The sequence below is a fragment of the Paraphaeosphaeria sporulosa genome, assembly GCF_001642045.1.
Source record: "Paraphaeosphaeria sporulosa strain AP3s5-JAC2a unplaced genomic scaffold CC84scaffold_5, whole genome shotgun sequence".
Taxonomy (NCBI): Eukaryota; Fungi; Ascomycota; class Dothideomycetes; order Pleosporales; family Didymosphaeriaceae; genus Paraphaeosphaeria; species Paraphaeosphaeria sporulosa.
In genome coordinates this window covers 2,182,068-2,207,225 of record NW_017253364.1, presented here as the reverse complement: position 1 = coordinate 2,207,225, position 25,158 = coordinate 2,182,068, and the positions used below count along the sequence as shown (strand labels likewise).

Below are 25,158 nucleotides of genomic sequence, written 5' to 3'. Positions count from 1 at the left end.
TCGTCGGTCAACGGTACCAGGGAGCGTTGTTTGTGTTATAAATAGGGTTATCTTAGCAACAGCCTTGGAACGAAACCATCCTCGAGCGCCGTATTGGTAGTCTCCAACTGTTTGGAAAGCATATCTGCCACTTCCCAACTATCCCACAGACCCTCTCGTCGTCTGTACTGACGCAGAAGGTCGATGACGCGTGTTGTGATGGCGGGGTCCTGGCAATAGGTCGCGGCATGAAACATTGCAGGTATTGTATCACTATCCAACGTGAATACAGGGCGTCCCATCCAAGTAGCCTCTATGCGGTACGTTTGCTCTACCAAATCGATGTGGGCATGGCAAAGCTCCCGCAATCCCTCATCTTCAAGACTGTCTTCCGGGTATAGGATGGTGTCCCACATATAACGCTGGGCAGTGAGGACAAGTATCTCTCGCTGTATGTCAATTGGAAGAATATTGACGTTGCCGAGAGCTGAGATAAGGAGATTAAACTTGGACCTCCAGACTTCGAACAAGCTGGAAAGCTCCTTCCAGTCTTCATTGCAATTCTCAAAATCGGGCTTTTCAAGCCTCTCTTTGGGATCGTCGTGCTGACCCTCGCTGCAGTATGCCATCCTCACATCTAGGTCCCATATAGCATCTTTAGCTTCAGCAAGACTCGAGAAGGCCTGTGACGCGTCGTCGATTTCCATCAGAGGTTTGGCATGCGGCGTAATATTGGGAATATCATAATCTTGTGGGGGAATGGTTGCGTCGACGATGAGGCGGAGGAATACTGTGCCAGCCTCCTGGAACAGCTGTCGGACATCGTCCGGCGCAGTCGACAAGTCTGAGGCCTGGAAAAGCTGGCAGCCAGCTTTTATATGGCGGACGGCTTCGTCAAAGCGCCCAAGCATATACTCGAGGCAAACGAAAAGTAGGCAGCAGATGAGGTACTTTAGCTCCCTGTCGCCTGAGCTGGACGATGTGACTTCCAGACTGATCAACTTTGTTATGGCCTCATTGTACAGGCTAACGGCAACACCTTCGGTATGACTCAGCACTGCGCTCACACTCTCTGGGCCTGGTTTGGAGATTGTGTCGAGGTAGCATCGATGGGCTGCACCGAGCGCAACAACGACCTGCCGGACGACAGGATCGTCATGACACATCGGGAGCACTCTACGAAACCAAAAATCTTTGGGATTGGCGACGCGAATAAAGTCAATGATCGTAATGGAGCGGAAGTGATGTAAGAACATCCCACCGGCCCCCTGAGCTTCGAGGTGGAGATTGATCCTGGCGCCTGCGACTAGATCGTGTTGATTGTATCGACGGACAATCTTCTCGACTGACCTTGATATCGACTTCGTTGTTTGAGTTCTCAAAGAGGTGTTCTTTTGTGCAGCTGGCTGTTTCTTCTTGGACGGCAAAGAAGCGTAACCGTCGCACTTAAACTGCTCCTCCCTGCACCGTCGGCAGATTGGTTTCTCTTCGTCGCATTTCTTTCGGCGTGTTCTACATAGGAAGTTTCGTTAGTCGAATCCATGAAAAGCACCGAATATGGCGGCAGATGCTTTCGCACGCTACAACCGGGTATTGAGCACACCGTCTGATACGGTCGGATTTAACGGAACATCCTCAATTAAGAGGTGTCCAAGGTCCTGGAGAATTTGCGCTCGGGCATGATAGAACACCTACTTGCTGCAAAGTTGGTTAGCATAGTCTAAAAGCAGGAGCTTGGAGTTCACAGTTATGACCTGCGGGAGCCAGAGCATAGCTTGATGGATCATGAGAGTATAGCCACGGCATATATGGGGTCTGCAGGACATCGTAGGGCAGAGGCCAATGTACAGAATTCCCACTTAGATTGGTCAACAACGTACCAAGTAATGCATCCTGTGCGGACTTTGGGTGAGTAGGCACGCATTCGCGGTCGGGCCCTGAGCACTAATGCTGCCACGACGTTTTTGCGAGGAGCGCGCGGCAGGCCCGTTGAGTTGTGTTCTGCCATCTCGAAGTTCATCTAGTTACATCCTGCCTCCTAGTTGTTTGGACACCGACTCTTGTTTAAAGAGGAATCTTCATGCAGGAGAAGTAGTAGTTTTGCACTGCCACAGTAAAGGCGCAGCCGATAGAAGAAGGGCTGAGGGCTGAAAAGAATTGATCGCTCTGTGAGCAGGGCCAATCGGTGAGGCCTCGGCAAGTTATTGGAGCGGCTAATACAAGGCTTGTCGAATACGGCTAGACTAAAACCTCCCTTTCTAAATGACGCGTTCCACGGCATCCGACACCAAGATCATGAATGTGCTGAAGGTCTGTCATCAATTCGTTGCACGTTGGCTCCATCGCATCCCAACTACCTTCGAGAAGAAAGCGCTGCCACGGATCTGGAGCCCCTGTGGGAGATACGTTTACGCGGAAGACCCCGCCCAACAGGCCTGCGACCTGGGATCGGTAATTTAGGCAAGATAGGTAGTAAAACCAGAGCAGCAAGACGAGGCTGAAATTCAGCTTTCAAACGGAGCCCCGCGCTTGTGACAATCATCGTAAACTTTTGTGCGTACATGTGCAGCCAGATCACCTAAACAGAAACTAATTATAGTAGACGATATGCAGTTTAGAGTATAACAATCAAGTCCACAAGCCGTTACGCATCCAGAGCACTCTCGAAGCAAAAGGACAATCCCCGGTGGTTTTTCATATTTAGTATGACTACCATGAATAGGCCCTCATATGGTCGTAGTGTTCCTCGAGAATTATAAAAATGAAAGTGCATCAAGGCTTTCTGATGAAATAACGGAGGGGTGCTGCTACAATACTGTGAGCATCCGGCGCTGTAGATAGGACTAGCCAAAGACTGCCGTTTTGGCCCAATTTGGAATCTGAAAATGCCTGGAAATAGTAGGCTGTGTAAAGCCTAGTATGGTCTGCTTTCCTCCTTGGTACTGTACAGCTGAATATGACAGGCAGACTGTATACAGCTCGGAGGCTATATTTTGCCCCGACTGCCCTGTCACATCGTTGAATTGGAAACACGTCGGTATGCTGTCCTTACAGAACCACATAAAATCGAGAAGACGATAGTTTTTCCGACCTAACACGCAACCCTATGCTTCCTCCAGACACGTAGAAGTTTCCTGATTTTAGTCAAGGTTTGCTTTTCAACTGCACGAGAGGTTGCGCCCCTATCAAGGTAAGGATCAACAGATGCAGCACGCAATAAGCTCAATCCAACGCGCTGGCTTTCAACTTCACCTTTGGTTTCGCATTCATTCAGTGACGTTGGCGCGTGCGGACCGCTAGACACTCATTCACCTCATGATTAAATCTCCAGCACGACAAACACCCGCCCGTCCGCTCGTGCACCCTACAGCGGACACTGCAAACTCACTTCACTTGCCCAACAAACGCAAACTCGGTTTGACATATCCAACATGCCCGTCGTTCGCGACTCCACCGAAATACGCAATCCGGTTGAAATCCTCCTGCGCGCGTCCCGCCCACAACGCAGCTCAACGCACCTTCTGCACCATCGAGACTGGCGCTATGTCACGGGAGTAAGTCGCCACGAAGACGAAGACAATATCAGCTACCGAGAGCGCGAGAGCACGCTTTGGGATCAATCAGGCTGGGACGCGCAAATTGGGATGTTTGGTAAGGAGAATCGAAGATACGCAGCGAAGAAGGCGGCGGAACCACAGGATACGATTCTCCGCTACGACGAAGAGGAGGTGGAAGAGTGTAGGCTGCCCATGGGCATTGGTGGGGCAGCCGATTTCGACATGGCAGGGTCTGTCGCAACGCTTAACAAACAGCTCGCTCACAGCGAAGATGTTGGTGGGATGTTGACCGTGCCGAAAAATGTGGCCAGCTCCACACGAGAGAGAACCCTCAAGAGAATTGCGCAGGCTAGGCGGAGCCGTCAATGCTTCCGCTCACGAGCGTATAGCATTGCTGGCTTCCAACGAAGCGGACCGCTGGTAGGCGAGGTCATCGAAGAAGACGAAGAGGTGTGGTTTCGGATACGGTTGGTTGTTTGTTTGAAATTTTCCTGCCAGGGAACAGACAAGGTGCAACGTATATTGGCAGGTGAGCCAGCGGATGGACAAGCGCAAGTCGTAACGCCGAACTCTCCAGCAAACGATGTCCTCAACGAGGTGCGATCGACACCGAAGAATGATCATACGCGACCGCAGGTTCTCTCCGTGGATGTGTCGGACACAGCTACCACCGCTCCAATAGCTAAAGCAACCTGTGGCTCAGATCCCGACACTGACCATTTCATGCGAACGCTTGTTCCCTACGAGCGTCCATGTTTTGACGAGACGAGGAACGCCAACATGAAGGACATCTTAGGTACTCCTGAAACACCTCATGTGGAAGTCTTTGCTCTTTCAGATTTATTCAATTGGTTCCCGGAAGCCGTTCCCGCGGATGCACTCTTTCCTCCTGAGGTCCCCATCTCTGCGAAAGAAATTATGGCTTTCTACCCCCACCACATTCGTTGGAAAGGCATCGCTCTACGCCTGGCTAACAACGCCTATCTCGGCGACACCATAATCGCTATGCAAGCCTTCTTCCGCGGCAAGGATAAACATCCTCTCAGCATCACCAACGTCAGCCAGTTTTTTTGTGACGTGCTCAAGAATGATCTGTCGGACTTCGAAGTGTCTAACTTCCAATGCAAGCCGGACCGGCACTTGTACACAGACCACCTGAGACCCTCAAAACCTCTCAACGGGCCACGTCATGGTTTCGTTGTGCCTTCTTTCAACCAATTGTTGGAGGGCCTGGTGTATCTTCCTTCTGGTCTCGATGCACGAGGTCTGACTCAGTGTCTGGCTTGGTACTTAGATGTACGAGATACTTTCACTCCGCGACTTGATCTCAACGTTCTGCATACCCAATCGCTGATTCGAGCCTTGCGGATGCCATTGAAGCCTTATAAACCCCGGAACCTGGACATACTAGCGCTTCAAGAGTGGCAAGAAAAAGGGCAGTTTGCGAAGAGGCGCCTTGATGGACAAGGGAGCTCGGATGCTGACCGCGTCGATCACTCGCTAAAGCAACTGATGCGGTCAAGGGTGACAATCGATACCAATACAGAGACCTTGGGTGTGTATGCTGTCGTGAAGCTACGCCATATTCTCATGTTTCCGTACTTTGCTATCGGTGGGATGATGTGCAAGGCTCTTGAGTTGGGCATTGAAAAAGCCGAAGCGCGAAAGGCGGCGCGAGAGGTGCAGGAGGCAACTGAAATAACAGATTCTACCCAGGATCCTGCGCAAGAGCAGGGCTTAACGGCACTGAGCTACCAAGAAAAAGCGGGGTCAAAAGACAACAGCCAGGTTTCTCAGGAGATGCGTGCACTCGGCTTCCCTGTTGGCTACAAGATTCCGAAAAAGAAACGCCTTCTATCCGAGGATGATGCCTCGGAGATTCAATCTAAAAAGCGCTTGGGTCCAGCCCTGGTAGAAACAGGCGCGCCTCTTGGGCCACGGGCAATGTCAATATCCGAGCGTCGGCACGCCATCGGGCCCCATCCACTGACAACTGCAGTTCCACCACAAGAGCCTACCAACAGATTCACATCGTTTCCACCTCCAGATCATGGTCCTACAACTGCACCAGCATCAATGCTCGGTTACCGACGCAGCCAAAACCCCAATCACTATCATTCAGCCGCGTACTAAAGCACATTCTCAGATCAGCACCACCCGTCGCCTTATGCAAGCAGGTTGTCGCCTTATGCAAGCAGGTTCTATGACTATGCCCATCCTAGCCATGCCGATTCGCGAACTGTCTCAAGACGGAACACATTGTACAATACTCACCACCAGTATGGCGACAGGCGCATGTCTGGATCTACTCCACGTGGCAGTTATGGTCCTCCAGTTACTTCAGGATGGAGTTTAGAGCATGATTCTCGAAATCTATTCAACAATGAGCGGGAACCGCAGCCACTAGATGGACGATATAGCGCTACACAAGCCGAGTCAACTTCTCGCGATTCGTGGAACAGACACGGGTACAATGGTCACCGAGAACGTTGAAAGAATGATAGCGATGGGTGAGTTATCGAAGGTATGCTTTTCGGCTGTGACTTGGATGGTCTTAACTATTGCATGGGTTCGATTAGTTCAGTACCAGTATCCCAATGTTGGTGGATGGGTGCTCTTTGACTTGCACTTGTAATGGTCACTGTTCGTAGTCAAATACACTGTATCTCCATTCACTACCCATGAATTTATTCTTTAATAATCCACTACTGCATCCATTTCCCGTTTAATCCAAACACTTATCGGTCCACTTGAACCACCTAATCTGGTACTCTCACTGGAAACGGCTCATGCCGCTTCATCCCTACGATACCAGGATCGATGTAGTCGCCAATCCCGTAGTGCAGTCATACAGTTCGCTACCCCAGGTCCACGTAGATTTATGCGGCGTGTATGCGATGCTCGTCTCGTACCATGTGTTGGTGACGGTGTAGGGCTGTGTTGCGGTAGGCGTGCACAGCGAAGTCGTGTACGTGTAGGGCGTGTACGTTGGAGTGTGTGGAGGCTTCGGATCTTTGGTACCCCCACTAGCGGACACAAAGATGACCTGGGTGAAGGTGGTGATTATTCTGATCGGCTTCATTATGCTGTCGCGAGTCTGAAAGAGTTGCAGATGGGTTTTGGATGAGGCGTGGGTTTCGGCAGCAGTAGGGATGCTTCTGGAATGGGACTGCAGCTCCTTGAAGGTGTCAATATGCTATTCTAATGACGCGATGCCTCTTCTTAAATACTTATTACCAACTTTTGAAGGGGAATCAGGCGTTCAGCCTCGCGGACCTAGACTAGCCGAATGTCTCTCCACGACACCTCCAACACTGCTTCGTACAACATGATCTCTCAACTGTTCTCCGTTTTTGGTAACGTTTGATTGTCAGTTCCAAGCCAATACAAGCCTTCGATAAACATTAAATGAAAGAATTCGTTCGAAGAGGCCCTGATAGTCATAGGCTGATTGGTTCTGATGCTGTATTCGGGCGGTTGAGGGGCGGGTGAATGACTCGAGGATCTCACTGAAAATTATTTTTGAGGCTGAAAACAGCCTCTTCTTGCTTTTCGTTGATAGTTTCGTTATGGCATCGAAAGTTTCCCTTATGCCAAGCGTGGCTAAGGGCATGCGGTCGACAACCCCTAAGTACGCATTGTCATACGTGCGTCCCGCAACCATGGGTTGCCGTTGAGCTTGAAAGAAGGGCTTGTTGGCGACTGATCCACGTGGCTGGTAACGTAAATGTCAACAGTCTCTGACGTCCCGCGTACGGCGAGCTAGGCCCCCAAGAGCGACGCTTGCAGCGACTAGGCGCCCTAGCCTCCTGTGACCGGCTTCTTACACAGCTTTTTTTATGGTCAGATTTGACGAAATTCAACACGACCCAGTCGAAGGGCAGATTTTAAGCAATCCTCCCGCCAATTACCGGACAACATACCCCGACATGGACATGATACGAAATCATCACGTGTCTAAAACCTGCATGGTTGTCCCGCCCACACATCGTCCCTTGATATCTTTGCTACGTCCCAGAAAGCCATTCTCCGTTGGGTCTGAAGTATTGTGACCCCAAATAATCGTGATTTTCAAACTGGGTAAAACAATCATGGGGCGTGTTGCAGCGCATTGATCAAGCGCCGTTCTCCTGTGGCCTACCTTCGTACAATACCAACCCTTACGTACAACGCATCCCCATCTCTACTCAAGATGTATCTGGAACGTACTGAAAGCTTCGATTAAAGTATATCATACACATTCATTACTGTCGGAAACTCTTGTTGATCTAAACGGAATCTACATGAACACACATTTGCATGCGCCGCGTCCTACGAATGCAACCTATACAACGCTCTGCTGACCAATAACAGTTGAACGGCTCAGCCCTATCCAGCGCGTTGATAGTCTCTAGAAATCCATTGCGGACACTACTCCGTACGTGCAGAGCCCAAATGGCCGAAGTACTCGCTACCGCTCCAGGTACCGTACTCTTTGTTGATGTAGGGTACAGAACCCAACGATACGGAGGCGGGGTACCAAAACAAACAAAAGCTTCGAAGAGCCATCTATTTCCAAGCAAACTTATGATCTAGATCGAAATGTTCGCAATGCTGTGAAGTGTAGAGTTAGGACTCGGCGATCCAGATCGTGGCTTCAGATACAGGCCGATAAGACATGGCGAGTGAAAGCTTGTGTAGTTTATACCTTATGACTACGTCCTATTGGTGAATTAATCAGCCAGCAATGGTGCATCCGCGCACTGCTTCTCAGCAAGAGATTGTATTGCTCTTAATAGGTACCTTGCTTCCTGGCGGCGAGGAAGCTAAAGCCTAGAGCATCACTTAAACTCTTGTCTTTCAGGACTGAGTCTCATCGCTGGCAATCCGAGTGGAGGAGGGATTAAGTACGTCTGCGGCTTGCGGGAGGCCACTCCGTAACTTGCAGAGGGTTGCCAAGTTATCCTGGTCCGCAGGCATTCAAGGACATCACACTCACTAAAACCACGAGAACAGCCCCACCAGCTCATGGTCACTGTAACTCAACGATGCTCATGGAAATCTATGTATGTACGATTATTTGTAAGCCAAAAATCCTTGAGAAAAGTATTGATGTTGCCTCACTGCTTAGGATAATGAGAAATTGCCCAGGCGATGTTAAGACACGTCTCTTGAAGGATCAGCGGTAGACTTCCGAAGTCTTCTCCCGATATTGAGCCGCGTCTACACGAGTAATATTCAAGTCCGGCTGGCATTATGTCAAAATTCTCCTAAATGGGCAATGGACGGCCTCTACTCGCAGAAATGTTTGAAAGCAAGAACCGTTCTTGAGATGAGCTATCCTCTCGTCTGAATTCTTGTCTCGAGCCACCACTCTTCAAATGCCCGTCCGAGGAGGGTATCTTCTGAAGGCTTATCACTTCACTTGTTTACACGTTTCCATTACCATCTTCGCGATAACCATTAGTTGTAGTACGGTCGCCTGATGGTAGCATACGATGCGCTAAGCAACCATTTATTCATGGCCAGACAACCTACGGCTCACAAAGAGATGAGAATATTTGTTTTGATGCTATGTGACGTCGACTATGGGCCTGGCTGTATCAGCGGCTAGTCCTTTGCATGCGACTACCATAAGCTTGATCTATATCTTCCTGCTAGCCAAGTCCAGGAGGTACAGTATATGGATACTTCGACTCGTACTGTCGTTCTGATTCAGCCAGTTATCGAATTGGATCCGCATGATATGGGTACCCTCAATGGTGAATCTAGAGCAAGGGTACGCATCGACGAGTATTCCTCCTGTGTCCACACCCTGACCCACACGCCTCCCTTAGCACTATAAAACCGCTCCTTGCTCCCTGTCAAGAAGATATAATCTTGTGTCTTTAACCATATCTACGCCTATCACGCCTTCGTCTCCATCATTCTCCCACTCTGACATACCACATAACCTCCCCCGTGGAAAAGAGGGCCCTTCGCGGGAGGTTCTAGGCTCTTCAAAGGTGGAATCAAATCACAGCCGACAGTCGGCGAGGTCCTGCGGTGATATGCCAAGTCCTCGATTACGCGATTCGCGAGCCGCATCAACATTTCTGTTCAGATTGAGGGCGTGAAATTGGTACTAGGTACTGCTGCACAGCTCCGAGTGTAGACAGCCGGACGAGATAGCACTTCAATATGCGAGGACATACACTGAGCGCAAGGCAATCTGGCAAGAGTACGCGTCGTGCGTTTTCGCGCGTGACGAGTTTTTGCTATATAGCATCTGGATTTTGAGATGAGAAGACATGGTGGAGACTATGCCGCATACGTTCGCTATGGATGTTGCTGGACTCAGCCCTATCTTAGCTCAGTGGAGAGATTTCGACCCAGCGGCGCCTAGTCCTGTACGGGCTAGGAGAATTTCATCTAGCGCGACAAACAATCTTCCAGCCGAGGCGAACCTAAGACATTCACGACACACCGGACTACACCTCGACAAGAGTAGACTAGATAGCGAAGGGTTGCGTAGCATTAAACTCTGGGTCAGGCCGTGCGTTTAGAGGCGCTGATACTATTGGCTCAATCCATTGCGACGCGATCCGGCTCGGTGCGGGCTTTAATCTGCGATGAAGGGTGCCCTGGATTCGGACGAATTGGTGGTGCATTGGGTGAGATACAAAAGGCGGACCGCATCTTTATCGAAGGCTATCAAAATCAAACAAATCCGAACTTTCAACCACCTTTTGTGTACTCTCCGTTATTGAAATTGGCTCAGAAAAGATCCGAGCAAAGACTATACTACAACCTCGATATACTTGCTAACAAACCGCGGCCTGAATATGATGGCTTCGAAGCAAACAATCGCCTTTTTCGGCGCAACCGGTGGATGCGCAGGTAGTTCCCTCGCCTGCGCTCTCCGCTCAGGCTACCACTGCACAGCGTGTACGTCTACATGTCCATCCAATTCTTCGCTCGCATCACGTCAGTCACCAAGACAGAAAACATGTAATTAACATCCAACAGTAGCCCGCACCCCATCGAAACTCGTCAAATGCCTCACAATCGACCACGACATCCCGGCGTCGGTGATAGAAACCAACCTCACCATCATCCAAGGCGACGCAAAGACCGCCTCCGACGTCGCCCAGGCCCTTATATCTCCTACCAACAGCTCCCACGTGGTCGACATAATATACTCCTCCATCGGCGCGTATCCCAATTTCAAACTGTCCCTCACCACACCTTTCGTCCTGCCAGATCCCACCCTCTGCACATCCGGCATGCGCGCCGTTTTCTCGGCGCTCTCAACCCTCGGCATGCCCACCTCGTCCGGACGAAAACCCCTCCTCATCGCTCTAAGCTCCACCGGCGTCAATGGCAAGGCGAGGGACATTCCGTTGCTGTACTACCCACTGTACAAGCTTCTGGCTGCACAACCGCACGCGGACAAACGCGGGATGGAGGAGGTAGTGCTGGGCGACAAGGGTGAGCATATGCGGGACTTTGTCATTGTAAGGCCGACGGCGCTGGTTGACGGGGCGAAGGGCGTGGAGAAGGTGAGAAGTGGGTGGGAGTGGGGTATACAAGACGAGAAAAGGAGGGTGGAGAAAGAGGCTGGACCGGCGATTGGGTGGACTGTTGGGCGGACTGATGTGGGTGCGTGGATATTCAAGAACGTGGTAGAAGCCGGTGGGTGGGAGGGAAGGTGTGTTAGTCTGACGTACTGAGCTGGGGAGATATGGTGGATTGTGAGACGTGGCTACAATGGCGTTGTTTGTATGACTGTTTGAGAATTTTCTGTATCTGATCATTGGAACCCTGTACATAGGAATAATTATGTAACTCATAAACCGGTGGAAAGACAGTGTCTAAGATCAACTGTCCAACTCGTAGAATGACACAGGTATTGCGATGGTTCAAAGATCTAACTGCAGGAGTTATCGTCTTGTCCAACTGTATTAATTTGCCGTAACACGAAGCGCCAGTATTACAACGAAGCTATTCCAAAACAGCATGCAAAACAACAAGAGGGTCAAAATCATCCAGGAAGGCATCAAATACAACTTCAATTATAAACAATAAGCGATAGCCATCGCTATTGCCCAGCGAACGTCACCAAGCCCCCTCGCGCCGTTTCGCAGCACTGAGCGGTGCCGTCGCCTCATCAAGTTTCTTCCTTGCATTCTCATACTTCCGCCTGTATTCTTGATACTTCGCCTTTGCATCGTCGTAGTCCTTGCTTGCTTTTACATGGGCGCGGGTCGCCTCTTCGATGTCGTTCGGACGGTCGCGAGAGTGTCTGTAGCGACGGTGGTCGTTGCGTTCGCTTTCACGTTGATATCCGTTCTCATGTCCACGCTGACCAAGACGGGGCTGGCAGTTATAGTCATAATCGTAGTTGTCGCGCTGCGCTCTTATCTTCGCCTGGGGGTAGCCGTACATGGTGGGTACTTCAAGTCTGTTGGTGTGACAAAAATTAACATACTGAGTAGATGAGACCCTGCAAGACTGGAAGGCAGCAAGACGTTGATGCTGTGAAGCGATATATTACGTGCACTCGATTGTCTGTTCAAACGGGAATATTGTCTGAGCCATGAGAGCATACGTGTTCTTGTAGTACAGTTGCAGTCTAGCCGTTTGAGCTAAGAATTCTCTCGCTGCGTTATGCTTCCTGTAACCTGGACATTATCGAAGGTACAGAGACAATGTGAGCCTGCCAAATCAGTGCAGGATACAGCACCGCCTACTGTTCACGCTGTCAAGGCAGATCAGGTGGCCGGGCGGGAAGATTATCCACATCCTGGCAGAGAGCAAACACCTAAACTTCCAGCTGCCAGCGTACATCTATCAGTCTTTTGTCTGAACTCGCCCTCTCAGCTATTCCACGTCCCGCGAGCCTAGTGGCAATTCGACGAAGAAGAGGTGGCGGCGTCCGCTTCGCAGTACGATAAGCGCAAGAGGCTGTCGCGGCCCCCAGTCAACGCAACACAACCTAACCCCATTCGTCATCTTCAGCCCTCCACCTTTCGCCGACCACGTAGCCCCCAATCACCATCCCTGCTCCCCGCACGTCGTCCTCACTGCATCTGCACTCTGCACGCATTGTAAGACGTAGCACTGCGCGCACATGGGTTCAAAGCGCCCACATCAGTTCAGTCCGGTTCGCCACCACCCATTTGCCCCGCCTCCACCTCTTGTCGCTCGTGGGCAAGGCTGAGCTTCCTACTCATTTTTGAACGACAAATTCTTCTCCACCATGGCCGTGTGCAAGATCGAGGGGAACAGCGACATGTACGGGCTGGGCATCCGACTCGGGTACTATTTCCAATGGTACGGGGCGATACTGGCGCGATGGCTGGCACCTTCCGAGGTAAAGAGTCTGGCGTTCTCGACGGATGTCTTTGTCGCGGCGACGTTCCTCGCGCTCGTGATCCTGACGCTGACGGACGTGGAAAGTCTCGAGCCTGTCGAGACGTACATTGTGCTGTTGCTGATGTTCGGCGCGTACCTGGCGCTCGTGCCGATATATGTGTGGCGGTTGTTGACGGCGTGCGATCCTTACTGGGTGAGTGGATGCAGTTCTTCGACGAGTGTTGCTACGAGCTCAAAAGTTCTTGACGTCTCATCTGCCAACCGCGAGGCTTTGTTCTACGCGTTTTCTACGTCTGGCCCCTAACCTCCGACTCGTGACTTCACAGGACCCAACCCGCTATCCCCGCGTCAACCTCGGCGCGATGTCAGCAAACCTAAGCTTCACCCTCCTCATAGGCGTGCTAGTCTTCCAGTACTGGTTCTGGTTCGACCGCGTTCCGGACCTGGATCACCGCAGTTGCCAGCAATACGGCTTCGTCTTCGGCGAAGTGCGCCTCAATAGCAAAGCCTCGGTTGTCCTTCACGCGCTCATGTACTTCTGGCTCGGACTCGTCTGCATCTACATCCTACTCCTTAAGCTTCGCGCCATGGCCGGGTTCCCGGATCCCGGTGCGGAAAGCCGACGACCGAAGCGTGCGCACATCGAATTTCTGCAGAATCTGGATGTTTGGATCAAAATTGTGATTGCACTAGCTGTTACTGTTGCAACGGAGCTGACAATATCGTGGAACGAGATCGGGGGTGTCGGGACGCTGTCTGGCGCGGGTCAAACGATCCCGTTTGCGATTGGATTGGCGGCGATTGTGAGGATACTCTACGTGGCGATGGCTTATGAGCGGGTTGAGCTGCCGAGTAGTCGTCCGACGTCGGTGAGGGATATGCCACAGCCGATTCCAGTGAGACAACCGCCCCGACCGGCGATTAGGAGGCCGGCCCCACCGAGGTCAGAGAGGAATACAGCCTCTACTATATCTCGGCCTTCACGGGTGCAAAGGCGTTCGGGCTAGCAATGGTAGTAGATGCTGCGTTCGTGTGGATAGTATGAGTTTCGCGGTACCACGTGTCGTATCAGGCTTTGTGCCGTACTGTGCCGGAGCTGCGCTTTGTCGACCAGAATTACAAAGGAGCGACATGAGTCGTCTTTTACTCTCAGATGCCCCGTATGACAGAAAAGTCAGTTCTCCGATCTGGCCTGGAATGCAGCTGTCTTTCCCACAACAACCTGTAAACCTCAAAGACAACATCTCAGCCGAATTCAGCAACGTATGCACGGAACGATGCTGCTTGATGTATCTCGTGCTACTGCCCAGTCACACAGCGAGAGTGAATTGAGCGTCTCGGCGGTCGTTGAGGTGCGGACATTTCCTCATGCCCACTAGCAACCGCCTTCCCCCACTCTTAGCCGCCGATTGCAGACCGACATTTGCGACGCCCCGCAAACATTTCCAACCCATCTGGTAGCTCAATCAACCATTTCAGCAATCTATGCACGACACCAGAGAGTAAATAGTGGGAATATAAAAAAATTTATCTCAAATTTTGGCATCGAATTCACGAATATTCTACGCCCTGCTGGCGCAATGGTAGCGCGTGGCCCTCCTACATCTCCCCAGATCTGCGAGGCCAAGGTTGCAGGTTCGAGTCCTGCGTAGGGCTGTGATTTTCTTTTTTTCTTTCGCGATATTACCGGTATCTGTGTTGAGGGAGCGGTCCATATCGTCGCATAGGGCGCTGATGATGCCAATTCAACCCTTTCTACTACAACTTTCGCGCTAGTGATATACTCTATACACGCTGGTAGATCAGGCTTTGCTAAACCTACATTCGCGAGGTCGGGGGAGAATCAAGGTTGTATCTAAAAGCAGTCTGGCTGACTGGCTGGCGTTGGATTCCGTTTCTCTGTGCGACATCTTTCGTTGCTGCGTTCCACGTGAGCTGGCGAGCCTTTTATTGTCTTTCTTTTTTTTTTTTTTTTTTTTTTCGCGAGTGCTCTTCCGCATTGCCGTCGTATTGAAATGCTAATGCTCGAGTTGAATTAAGAGGTGGTATGCATTCTGCAACTTGCTGGAGCCGCGTCTCCTCCTATGTCTGTGTAGCTTACTGATAAATTACCTTCCGGAACTACAGCCGCCCAGATGTTCCCTCCCGCCGTAACCCAGGTCGACGGCAGCACTTCACCGCGAACGCCTCATCTGCGCCTTACCTTTCTTCTAGGGTGTAGACCGATTTACTTTCTGCTTGACATCACACTACCAGCTCTACACAGCCAAGTGGAGCTTACTTCACTTCACTACCCGAAACGCCTCACACGATCGTCCACAGGCACCAACAACTCGACATAGACGAGCGTGATTAAGTACATATACTACTTGAAAGAATATCCGAGTGCCCGCGCCAAACGCTAAGATGCACAACACTCCCCTCTTCTCCTGCGCTGATTGCCTCCCCCTATTATTCAACCTGCCCGGCTACCCAGCCTCCACCATCCCATTACTCTCACTTCCCTGCGCAACTTTCTTCCCCTTGCCCACACTTTCCTGAATCCTAAAGTCCTCGTTCCGGTTCCCCTGTACCTTCTCAATCTCATTCTGAATCGCCAACACCCAATGATCCCTCTCGGCGCGACTCCTCGCGCGGAACACCAAACTTCTTCCTTTACTCCCTAGCTTCGCTACGCGCTTCAGCCGCGTCCTGCGCCCCTTCTTGCGCTCCTGCTCGCCCTCGCCTGCACCCTCCTCTGCCCGAAACCAGCTCTTGCTCTTGCCGTGCCACACCACAAACGTCGTCATGACGTCCTCGTCTGTGGAAGTCCACCCATCCTCGAGATATATGCGGGGCAGTGCGTGGTGCCCGGGCTTGTTGGCGTCGAAGGTCTGGTTCTGGTAGAGGAGGTCGGATTCGGTGAGCAGGCCGCTGTAGACGTAGCAGTCGCGCAGATCGAGGTTGGCCATGCGTTCGTGGTGAATGTGTGCGAGCTGCTTACCCGTCCCGCTGCGCAGCACGTCCTGGAAGATGAGCAGGGTGCCCCCGGCGAGCAGCACGCTGCAGCGCGTGAAGGGTGCATGGATGCGCGGCTTGCGATAGAGCATGCCGCTCATGTGGATGGCGCGGCATTCTGCGATGCCACACATGTTGTAGAGAAGCGGCGACGCGAACGACTGCGTGACCTCCCACTTCTTCGCGAACTGCCCGATGTACGCCTCGGCTTCTTCGTCGATGTTGAGCGCGCTGAGGTTGCGGCTGCGTGTGGATTTGTACAGCGCGATGTCGGCCGCGGTGCGAAATTTCCAGTATTTGGCGAGTGCGCGGAGGTGCTTGACCCATTCCTTACGGCGGGCTATGTCAGCGGCCTGCAAGCGGATGATCAAGCCATTTCGCATTATAAGCTCGAATGTTCGAGCAATGTCCACCTCTTTTGTGACTCCGTCATCCCGTGTAGCGTCATCCTCCACGTCTTCATCAAAATCGACGTCCGACCCGGTGTCAATGTCCTCATCGACTGGTGTTGCTCCAAGCCGTGCTTTGCGTACTTTGGCGACATTGGCCAGGTTTATGTACCCGTCGCAATTGAGCAAATTCTGCAATTTGCGCTGCGCTTCGTCTGCGGCATCCTCGTCGTGAAGTCTCCGGGACTCTGGGGTTCCTGAGTGGCCTTCTGATAGCCATTCAACGCGGTCGTCTAGGACGGGATACGGATTGATAGCCCATGTGTCGGGGGTGCTTTCTCTAATGGTACGAGCTGACGGAACAGCTGATCCCTCGGTGGGCGGCATCTTTGGCGGGGGAGGCGGCGTGCTGTTGGTCGGGCGCGAGAAGACCAGAAATTGGTCGTGAGTGGCAAAGTACAGCTGCTTGTGGTACATGAGACCCAAACGCCTTGCTCGTCCGCGCTGGCTGGTGAGCCGGATGAGGAAGCCTTCTACCGGGACAGGCTCGGTCAGCGTTTTATGCTTCTTGCGGGTTATCGCCGTGGTGGGATAATGTGTCTTAGGCCGAAGCTCCAGTTCGTGCGATTTGGCCATGGCTATTGTGCCGTACATCTTGCGCTCGTTCGCTCCGTGTATCCACTCGAGACGGTCGTAGCGCTTCCATGCAAGTCCTATCCGCTGGTTCCTAGCCCAGGAATCGAGGATGTCGGCCCATTCCGGCGAATCCTCGAGCTGATCAAGACACTTGAGGATCAGCGATTGTGCGACAGCTTGCTCTTCCTGCATCGTCTTTAAGATGGCTTCTTCATTGTCAGAATCGTTGGCCTCCTGAGCCTTAATCTGGGTTTCCTCGAGCTTTCTGAAGGGATCGGAAATACGCAAGCTGACACTCATGTCCGGAATGTTGATCTGGAGCTCTGAAGAGCGGCGCCAGCCCATGACATTACGTAGGAACGTGTACCATTCGACAGCATTGGAGGCAGTCCGAGCTTGCATGATGAAGATCCTCGTGCCACGTGAGACGGGCATCCATACAACGACAGACTTGTCGAGCGAGGAGTAGAGATTGACCTTGGTAATCTTGCGGCCTAGGGGTATCTCGTAGGCGGCGTTTTTGCTGGCGTTTGGCTCTTCGATCTCGGGAATGACCCTGGTCTTGTACATTTGCAGTACAAAATCAGCGCCCTCGGACTCGCTATGCCGACATACGACCATGTACTCGCGCCACTTGTCCTTGACCCTGGAGTCGATCTTCTGGCTTGCATTTTCATCAAAGTCATCGGGGACCTCTTTTCCGGCCGAGTCGACGCGTACCAGCATGCGCTCCATCTTGACGACGAGGCCGTCCTTGATCTTGCGCCTCCTCAGCTTCGTCGACGCTCGCTGGACCGTCATCTGGGCTTGTTTTGCTCTCAGGTGGATCGACGCGCGCTTCGAGTCTTCGGGGATATCAAACTTGACGAGATTGCGCAGGTTGGACTTTTTGCGGGAGAGCGTTTCACCGGCGCGCTCAAGGGGTGAGCCAGTCGACTCGGACGAACCCATGTGCGACTTTCTCTTTGCCTTTGCGAGGATGCCCGTGGCGGGTGATATGGGCTGAGTGACAGGGGATGACTCCTTTTGACCGTCAGCCTTGCGCAGCAACGATGTTGTGGACACAGCATCTACCGAGGGCTCTTCAGTGTTGGGTTCGAGCCCGGTAGACAACGGCCTTTTGCCTTCGCTCTTGCTTCCCGTCGCAGTAGGAGCTTGTGGGCCACTTGCCTGTGCCTGCGGTTCGTGTGGGAGGGGGATGGCCTCGTTGTCCTGGTTCTCTCCATGGTCCGAAGGCGAAAGGGGCCGGGACGAGGCAGTCACGAAAGACTTTGTGCTCTGGCGCCGCGTTGTGGGTGGGCCGGGCTCGTCCTCTGGCTGCTCCTGGTAGGTGTAAACGCGCAAATCCTCGTCTGGTTCCGAAACAGCATCGACGAATTCCTCCTCTTCGGGCGACTGCACAGCGTCCTTTTGCGAAGATGCACGGGGTACCTCGAGGGCGGGCAGCGGCTGGCCCCTGGGTGCGGGCGGCGCGTTCGCCTCTCCGACGAGCGCAGGCCCGCCGTTCTCTGCGTCGACGTCGTCGGGCTGGGGGAAGCTGCTCGGGAACAGGGCCGACGCGCTGGGCCCGTCGAGGCCCGTCAGGCGGCGGTCGCGCGAGCCGCGGCGGTCGGCGGACGAGAAGGTGGCGGTGCGGGTCGAGTAGTTGATGTGCAGGTGGTGCTTGTACCAGTCGCGGCGGTGTGTCTTCAGCCAGCCCTCCTGTAGGCGTGCATCAGCGCGTGTCTGGGGACGGGGGGCAGCCGGGCGGGGTTGCGCACTGGGATGGGCCCGATGAAGAAGCGCCGCGACGTGAGGTGCAGATGCTCGGCCGTGCCATGTTGCTGCGAAGCCGGTCAGCGGGCGGCCAGCGGGCTCGACGAGTTGGCCAGTGGCTCACCAGGCGCTGGGCAGTGTACGAGTCCGGCGCGAGAGACGCGATCTCAGGGGCCTGGTGCCATGCATGCACGTGTGGTTCAGGCATCTGCGGCTCCCTTGCTTGCGGGCTGTCTTGTCTCGCGAGGCGTCGTGCGGTTACCTCGACGTGCTACCGCGCCACAGAAGACATGTCACAGCAAGAACAGCACGAGGGCGCATGTATGCGATGGGAGAGTAGCAGAGTAGCTGCCGCAACGGAGGCATGGGCCGCGCCTGCGAAGCCTGGCTGGCCTGGCCCGGACGTCATCGACACATCCCTGCGCCAATCGCCCGCGGCGAGGCTTCAGCACAACACCCCCCGCCGGCCACGGCAGCCGCCAGCCCATTGGGCAGCTGGACGCACCTCCGCCCAGACGGCCATGCACATCGATTGTAGATACACGCTGTGGCTGTTGTCGCTCTGCCCTCCACGCTCGACCGTCTTCAGACCACCGCCATCTCACGCCAATCTCATGATCGACGCGTCTAGCCGAAGCCGGACATGGACGATAGAGCCCCTGCCCCCCCGCAGGAAAGGAGGTGATCCGAGTTGAATGCCTTGCCCGGTGCTTTCCTTCGATTCTGGGCGATTCAAAGGCACTCCGAAGCCTTGGAACCATTTACCCACGCGACCGATGTACCCACGCGGAATCCCTGCGCATCCGCATCTCATACGATCCGAACCTTCTCCTTTGGGCAGATTGGCCACAAAACCATCGTTCGCGGCCGAGGATGATCTACTGTGTGGCGTCCGTCAGCAGGGTCGTTCCCGGTTCCGAGCCTGACGGATGGTGCGTAGGTAAGCGAACGTCTCACTGGCACCTGCTGGCTCCTGGTTCCCAGTGAGCTGCACGTTTTACAACAACGGTCGCATTACTTGGGATTTGTGTGAGACAGCCACATGAGTACCCAGGTGTTCTCAAGCTGGGGTGAGCGAGACGCCACTCGACATCGGCCTTGATATACATGATGCTTCCCCATTCCCTCGACAGCCTCAACCACTTTGGATGCCTTGTTGGAGACGAGCGCAATGAGGATGCATGATGGCTAGTCGGTAGCAATACAAGAGTCTCGGTCAAGAATCAAGATGGCATCTGTTGTGCTAAGAAATACCCAAGCCCGACTCAGCCTCATCACGACACCGTCACCGTCGCATTGCCCCTCAAATCGCGAGAGCTCGACCCCGCATGCACGATGAAGTCGCCCTTCTCCACCACATACTTCATTCTGATGTCCCAGAGGCCCCAGTCCTTGACCTCCAGGTCGACGCTGACATCGACCGTCTCACCAGCCTTGACGAGCACCTTCTTGAAACCCTTGAGCTGCTTGTTCGGCACCACAACTGAGGCGATCACGTCCTGTACATAGAACTGCACCACTTCCTTTCCATCGACAGGCGAGGCGTTGGTGATGCTGACGCTCACAGTGATGGTATCGTCCGCCGACACCGTGCTCTTCGACACGCTGACGTTCGAGTACGTGAAGTTGGAGTACGAGAGACCGTATCCGAAATCGTAAAGAGCCTCCGGGGTGCCAAACACATATGAGCTGCCAAACTTCAACGTCCCGTTGTCGTAGATTTCTCCTGGGTTGGGAGCAGAGCCCCCAGCAAACCGTCCCGAATTCAAGTAGTCGTAGAAGATGGGAAGACTGCCGACATCGTGGGGAATCGACACGGAGAGCTTTCCCGAGGGATTCACGTCGCCGAAGAGCACGTCCGCGAGCGCAGCACCACCCTGCTCGCCGGGATAGAACTGCTGCACCAGCGCCGCCGCCTCGTCCGAGATCCACGGCTCCGTCACGGGCTTGCCGCTCTGGAAGACGACCACGACAGGCTTGCCCGTGTCGATGATGGCTTTGACGAGCTTCGCCTGCGCGCCCACCAGCTTGAGGTCGTTCACGTCGATGTGCTCGCCCGTCGTTGCGTTGAGGCCAGTCCAGAGCTCGCCTTGGTCGCGCGACCACGTGCCGACCACTACGACGGCGACATCGGCGGCTTCAGCGGCGGAGACGGCCTCGGGGAAGCCGGACTCGTCGTTGGACCAGCGCTCGCAGCCTTGGGCGTAGGTCACGGTGCCTGTAGACGCGTTGCGGATGCCTTGGAGGGGATTGACGTTCTGCGCGTTGTACTGCGAGCGGTAGACGACGTAGTCGCCAAACTGGGAAGAGGAGGGTCAGCGATTGGCTCCTGGCTGGCAGTGCGAGGAGGAGAGAACTTACGTTGACAAAGTCGGCCATGGGCCCGATAACGGCGATGTGGGCATCTTTCTTCAGGGGCAGAGTCTGCTTCTTGTTCTCGAGGAGGACGATGGACTCAGCATCGAGCTGGCGCGCAACCTTCACGCTCTCGGCTTTGTGCGGGAAGCCGCTTGTGCCGTTGGTCGCGTTGCTGGCTGCCAGGCCTGGGTATGGGTTCTCGAACAGACCCAGCGCGAACTTGGCGCGGAGCTGGCGTGCGACGGCTGTGTCGACGACTTTGATATCGAGTTTGCCCGCCTCGACGAGCTCGGGGATGTTGGCGAAGTTGTAGCTGCCCCCGCCCATCTCGACGTCGTTCCCGGCCGGCAGCGCATACAACGTGATCGCCTCGCCATCAACAGCATCTCTCTGCCCGCCACCCCGCGGCGTGCAACTGCACATCTTGAACGCGCAGCACAGTCTGTCCGTCGCCCCCGCGTCGCTCGTGAGGTAGTACTTGTATCCCCATTCCTCACGCAGGATCTCCGTCATCATGTGGTAGTCCGCAATCGTCGGCACCCCATCATACGAATTGTACGAACCCATGATGCTGTACGCCCCCGCGTCGATGATGGCCCGCTTGAACGACGGCAGCCACGTCGTGCGCAGCTCGCGCTCGCCGCCGTGCACCGGCCCCGTGTTGAGCCCCTGCTCCGGCGCCGAGAAGCCCGCAAAGTGCTTGATTGTCGCGGCGACGGAGTGGTTCTGCACGCCTACGACGTAGGCGTAGGCCATCTCGCCCACCAGATGCGCATCTTCGCCGTACGTCTCTTCGACACGGCCGTAGCGGGGTTCGCGGGCTAGATCTGCGAGGGGGGCGAAGACTTGGTTTACGCCGATGGTTTTGGACTCGGCGGCGATGATGGCGGCCATTTTTTCGATGAGGGCAGGGTCCCAGGAGCAGGCTTGCGCGATGGGGCTGTTGAAGATGGTGGCGTTGCCAATCAGCAGGCCGTGGATGCCTTCGGTTTGGACGAAGGCGGGGATGCCGAGGGTCGTGTTATGGACGAGGTAGTCCTGCGCTTTCTTGACGCCTCCGGCGACCCAAGAGGGAGGGATGGCGTAGCCGACGTAGAATTGGCCTGCGCGGTTCGCCATGTTCCAGGCAAGGCCCGAGGCATTGAAGGCGTTGGAGGTCGTGTTTATCCAGCTTGAGAAGTCGCCTTGGATGAGTTGAGCGGTCTTTTCTTCTATCGTCATCCGCGAGAGCAGGTCTGCTACCCTGTCATCAACAGAGGCATTGGGGTCTTTGTAGGTCGCATTGGAGGCGGCTTGTCTGCGGATGAGGTCGTAGGATGCTACTGCTGGTGCCACCGCGAGGAGCAGCGAGGCGAGCTTGAAAAGGGAGGCCATTGCTGCTGCGTTGTGACTGCTGTCTCACGGCGCCGCTGATGAGGACGAGTCCATAGTTAAGCTATGTACCTCCGCTCCCAGGCCAGCGACCAATTTCTCTCCTAGCAGCGCTACTTGCAATTGCAATTCTCCGTGGGCAGCAGGGCCGCTGCACGTCTTTTGCCGGGCCGTCTGCAAGACTCTGCAAGGGCGGTAGGCCATCTCTTCTCTCGCTCCGGCGATCGCTCTTTCGTGCAGCCGTAATATATTGCGTCGCTGTATGACGCCGAACATTTGGGCGACGAGGTTCAGCGCTCGGTGCGTGATGCTCCAGGATGCTCGCCCCGACAGTGAACCATTGGCGGAAATGGATGCCCCGGCGCGGGGGAACTGCACCCCGCTTGCACATCCCCAACCCAAGACTCTGGTGCGATCGTACATGGCGCGAGCAGGAGAGCTGCACGCCGTGCGTGCTCGCGAGACGCTCGCCTGGAAACTAGGGAACGGATTCCGTCTGTAGACCCGGGCAGGATGAGTCTGCTGGCCATTGGACGGACCGGGGGGTGCAGGTGCAGTTGCATCCAGGCAGCCTGCCGTGTCGTGCGGTTCGGATGGCCGTTTTATATGTCTGCCATTCCCACCGTGTGCCGCGTGCAGACGCATCTCGTCTTCCTTCTCCCTGCGCTCTGACGACTGTGTGCTGGTGAAACCTTCGCCATGGGTCTCGGGTTCAACATCGCGCTCGCCATCTTCGCGGGCACGGGGTCCTTCCTGTTCGGCTACGACAGCGGCGTCATGACGGATGTGATTCAGTCACCGCATTTTCTCAAGTTCTTCAACACGAACCCTGAGACGGCGATTATTGGGGCGATCAACTCGACGTTTTCGGGCGGGGCGGTGTTTGGGAGTCTGATGTAGGTTTGACTGGCAGATCCGTGGATGAGATGGGATAGGGCAGGAGGAGAAAGGAGTGGATTGTGATGGAGTGCTGACAGTGAGCAGGGGCGGTCTTACGATGGACAGTCTGGGGCGCAGATGGACGGTGCTGGTGGGCGCGGTGATCAATCTCGTCGGCGCGGCGATGCAATCTGGAGCGCAGAACCTGGCGATGATTCTCGTAGGACGCATTCTCGCGGGGTGGGCAGTGGGCGTGCTGTCCATGTCTGTGCCGATTTACCAGTCCGAGTGTGCGCATCCGAGCAAGCGCGGTACGGATCCCCGTATATTCCACTCTAGAAGGGAACTCTCTGCTGACGCTGCGAAGGTCTCATCGTGGGCATTACCCAGCAGATGATCGGCATCGGCTTCATCGTCTCGACCTGGGTGGGCTACGGCTCCGCCCACGTCCCGGAAACTAGCTCTTTCTCGTGGCGCTTTCCGCTGGGCTTCCAGTGTATCCCGTGTCTGATCCTCATCTGCGGCATCATGTTCTTCCCCGAATCCCCGCGGTACCTCGTCGAGACGGACCGTGCTGATGAGGCGCTCACGGTCCTGCGCAGACTGCACTTCAACGGGCGTAACGAGGACGATATCCAGGCGCAGTTCCACGAGATCAAGACGACGATTGAGGCGGAAAAGGCTGTGACGGCACCAGGGTGGCTGATCATGTTCAAGGTGAAGCAGTGGCGGACGAGGCTGCTGCATGCGACGTTTATGCAGGTGTTTACGCAGATGACTGGGTGCGTCCCTGCCCTCTTTTCCCCAAAACCATTACAAAGACGTAGGTCTGATAACAGAACAGCATCAACGTAATCGGCTACTACCAAACCGTCATGTACAAAAACCTCGGCATAGAAGGCAAGCGCAACCTCCTCGTAACCGGCATCTACAACGTCGTCGGCCCCGTCTTCAACGCCTTCTTCATCACCTTCCTCCTCGACAAGGTCGGCCGTCGCAAGCCGCTGCTCTTCGGCACCATCGGCATCACCATCGCGCTCATATGCGAGGCCGCGATAGGCAGCCAGGTCCCCAGCGCTACCGGCGCAAGGAAGGATAGTCTGAGCATCGCAGGTGTGTTCTTCATCTTCAGCGTCTCGGCTATTTTCTCCTGCTCGTTTGGCCCGATCAGCTGGGTCTACGCGTCCGAGATCATGCCGCTCTCCATTCGCGGGCGCGGGTCCGCCTTCGCCACTGGTATCGGCAACTGGCTCGTGTCCACGGTGTGGAGTCAGGTCTCGCCCATCGCGCTCGCGGATATTACCTACAAGTTCTACTTCATCTTCGTGGCGTGGAATCTCTTTGTTACGCTGCCGGCGGTGTTTTTCTTGTGGAAGGAGACGAAGCAGCTGAGTCTAGAGGAAATCGATTTGCTGTTCGGGGATAGGGCGCTGGGGACACTGCCGGATCACTTGGGGGATGCCAAGGAGGCGGATGTGGTGCATGAAGAGGCGAAGAGGCTTTAGTGGGTGAGACGGATTGGAGGGGATGGTGAGAGGAGTGTATGAGAGTGGCGAGGGTGAAGAACATGCGGCATAAGGGGAGCGGACGTAGGGCTGTCTTACAGCTGCAAAATGATATGTTTGGTGACCTGGACATGAGATCCACTTATTTGACTGAGTAATTGCTCGTTCATCTTGTGATTGGAAGTATTCGACTGTCTTAACCAGACACTGGCACGTTCAACTCTACGAGCACATGTCACGTAGATGCAGGAGCACTTGCCCAGATCGGCAATCGTTTCTTTCCGTAGTCTTGACAACTTTAGGATCACTCGGATCCATTGATGGCCCACTTACTACCTCACGGCCTACTATCGCAACATTTGCGTATCAGATAGTACCTGTTCAGCGTTACCCAAC

The 25,158-nt window shown here is 54.3% G+C and overlaps 9 protein-coding genes and 1 non-coding gene across 10 annotated transcripts; 5 read left to right on the top strand and 5 right to left on the bottom strand.

Moving 5' to 3' along the window:
* Positions 1 to 47: 47 nt before the first annotated feature.
* On the bottom strand, positions 48 to 2,114 carry CC84DRAFT_1259441 (uncharacterized protein; the record flags this gene model as incomplete). The annotated part of the gene is made up of 2 exons (XM_018184911.1): positions 1,860 to 2,114; positions 48 to 1,494 (listed from the first exon to the last, which is right to left on the bottom strand). The coding sequence occupies exons 1-2, from the start codon at positions 1,997 to 1,999 to the stop codon at positions 48 to 50; spliced, it is 1,587 nt and encodes a 528-aa protein (XP_018036548.1). The 5' UTR covers positions 2,000 to 2,114.
* Positions 2,115 to 2,943: 829 nt separating this feature from the next.
* Positions 2,944 to 5,806, top strand: CC84DRAFT_754070 (uncharacterized protein). Its single transcript, XM_018187308.1, has 2 exons — positions 2,944 to 3,016; positions 3,129 to 5,806. The coding sequence occupies exon 2, from the start codon at positions 3,411 to 3,413 to the stop codon at positions 5,667 to 5,669; it is 2,259 nt and encodes a 752-aa protein (XP_018036547.1). The 5' UTR covers positions 2,944 to 3,016; positions 3,129 to 3,410; the 3' UTR covers positions 5,670 to 5,806.
* Positions 5,807 to 6,245: 439 nt separating this feature from the next.
* Positions 6,246 to 6,762, bottom strand: CC84DRAFT_753988 (uncharacterized protein). The gene has a single exon (XM_018187306.1). The coding sequence runs from the start codon at positions 6,616 to 6,618 to the stop codon at positions 6,340 to 6,342; it is 279 nt and encodes a 92-aa protein (XP_018036546.1). The 5' UTR covers positions 6,619 to 6,762; the 3' UTR covers positions 6,246 to 6,339.
* A 3,570-nt stretch (positions 6,763 to 10,332) lies between these two features.
* On the top strand, positions 10,333 to 11,343 carry CC84DRAFT_1164509 (uncharacterized protein). Its single transcript, XM_018178499.1, has 2 exons — positions 10,333 to 10,442; positions 10,524 to 11,343. The coding sequence occupies exons 1-2, from the start codon at positions 10,340 to 10,342 to the stop codon at positions 11,225 to 11,227; spliced, it is 807 nt and encodes a 268-aa protein (XP_018036545.1). The 5' UTR covers positions 10,333 to 10,339; the 3' UTR covers positions 11,228 to 11,343.
* A 35-nt stretch (positions 11,344 to 11,378) lies between these two features.
* CC84DRAFT_753933 (uncharacterized protein) lies at positions 11,379 to 12,053 on the bottom strand. Its single transcript, XM_018187305.1, has one exon. It carries the CDS (start codon positions 11,940 to 11,942, stop codon positions 11,613 to 11,615), a length of 330 nt encoding a protein of 109 aa, XP_018036544.1. The 5' UTR covers positions 11,943 to 12,053; the 3' UTR covers positions 11,379 to 11,612.
* A 736-nt stretch (positions 12,054 to 12,789) lies between these two features.
* CC84DRAFT_1217436 (uncharacterized protein) lies at positions 12,790 to 13,797 on the top strand (the record flags this gene model as incomplete). The annotated part of the gene is made up of 3 exons (XM_018182892.1): positions 12,790 to 13,065; positions 13,199 to 13,675; positions 13,729 to 13,797. 3 exons carry the CDS (start codon positions 12,790 to 12,792, stop codon positions 13,795 to 13,797), a joined length of 822 nt encoding a protein of 273 aa, XP_018036543.1.
* A 641-nt stretch (positions 13,798 to 14,438) lies between these two features.
* On the top strand, positions 14,439 to 14,528 carry CC84DRAFT_t48. Its single transcript has one exon. It is a non-coding gene; the product is annotated as a tRNA-Arg (tRNA).
* An 812-nt stretch (positions 14,529 to 15,340) lies between these two features.
* Positions 15,341 to 18,857, bottom strand: CC84DRAFT_1176226 (uncharacterized protein; the record flags this gene model as incomplete). The annotated part of the gene is made up of 3 exons (XM_018180206.1): positions 15,341 to 18,595; positions 18,655 to 18,717; positions 18,774 to 18,857. The coding sequence occupies 3 exons, from the start codon at positions 18,855 to 18,857 to the stop codon at positions 15,341 to 15,343; spliced, it is 3,402 nt and encodes a 1,133-aa protein (XP_018036542.1).
* A 983-nt stretch (positions 18,858 to 19,840) lies between these two features.
* CC84DRAFT_753632 (glycoside hydrolase) lies at positions 19,841 to 22,524 on the bottom strand. Its single transcript, XM_018187304.1, has 2 exons — positions 21,011 to 22,524; positions 19,841 to 20,949 (listed from the first exon to the last, which is right to left on the bottom strand). Exons 1-2 carry the CDS (start codon positions 22,379 to 22,381, stop codon positions 19,924 to 19,926), a joined length of 2,397 nt encoding a protein of 798 aa, XP_018036541.1. The 5' UTR covers positions 22,382 to 22,524; the 3' UTR covers positions 19,841 to 19,923.
* A 553-nt stretch (positions 22,525 to 23,077) lies between these two features.
* CC84DRAFT_1187169 (general substrate transporter) lies at positions 23,078 to 25,083 on the top strand (the record flags this gene model as incomplete). Its single annotated transcript, XM_018180910.1, has 5 exons — positions 23,078 to 23,274; positions 23,363 to 23,568; positions 23,625 to 24,039; positions 24,102 to 24,761; positions 25,050 to 25,083. 5 exons carry the CDS (start codon positions 23,078 to 23,080, stop codon positions 25,081 to 25,083), a joined length of 1,512 nt encoding a protein of 503 aa, XP_018036540.1.
* Positions 25,084 to 25,158: the final 75 nt, after the last annotated feature.

Bases quoted from the DNA above. Each gene is read 5' to 3' on its own strand.
- CC84DRAFT_754070 (XM_018187308.1), top strand. From the start codon at position 3,411: ATGCCCGTCGTTCGCGACTCCACCGAAATACGCAATCCGGTTGAAATC.
- CC84DRAFT_753988 (XM_018187306.1), bottom strand. From the start codon at position 6,618: ATGAAGCCGATCAGAATAATCACCACCTTCACCCAGGTCATCTTTGTG.
- CC84DRAFT_1164509 (XM_018178499.1), top strand. From the start codon at position 10,340: ATGATGGCTTCGAAGCAAACAATCGCCTTTTTCGGCGCAACCGGTGGA. The intron at 10,443-10,523 runs GTACGTCTACAT...AACATCCAACAG, and splicing joins AGGCTACCACTGCACAGCGT to TAGCCCGCACCCCATCGAAA.
- CC84DRAFT_753933 (XM_018187305.1), bottom strand. From the start codon at position 11,942: ATGTACGGCTACCCCCAGGCGAAGATAAGAGCGCAGCGCGACAACTAC.
- CC84DRAFT_753632 (XM_018187304.1), bottom strand. From the start codon at position 22,381: ATGGCCTCCCTTTTCAAGCTCGCCTCGCTGCTCCTCGCGGTGGCACCA. The intron at 20,950-21,010 runs GTAAGTTCTCTC...TCCTCTTCCCAG, and splicing joins CCATGGCCGACTTTGTCAAC to TTTGGCGACTACGTCGTCTA.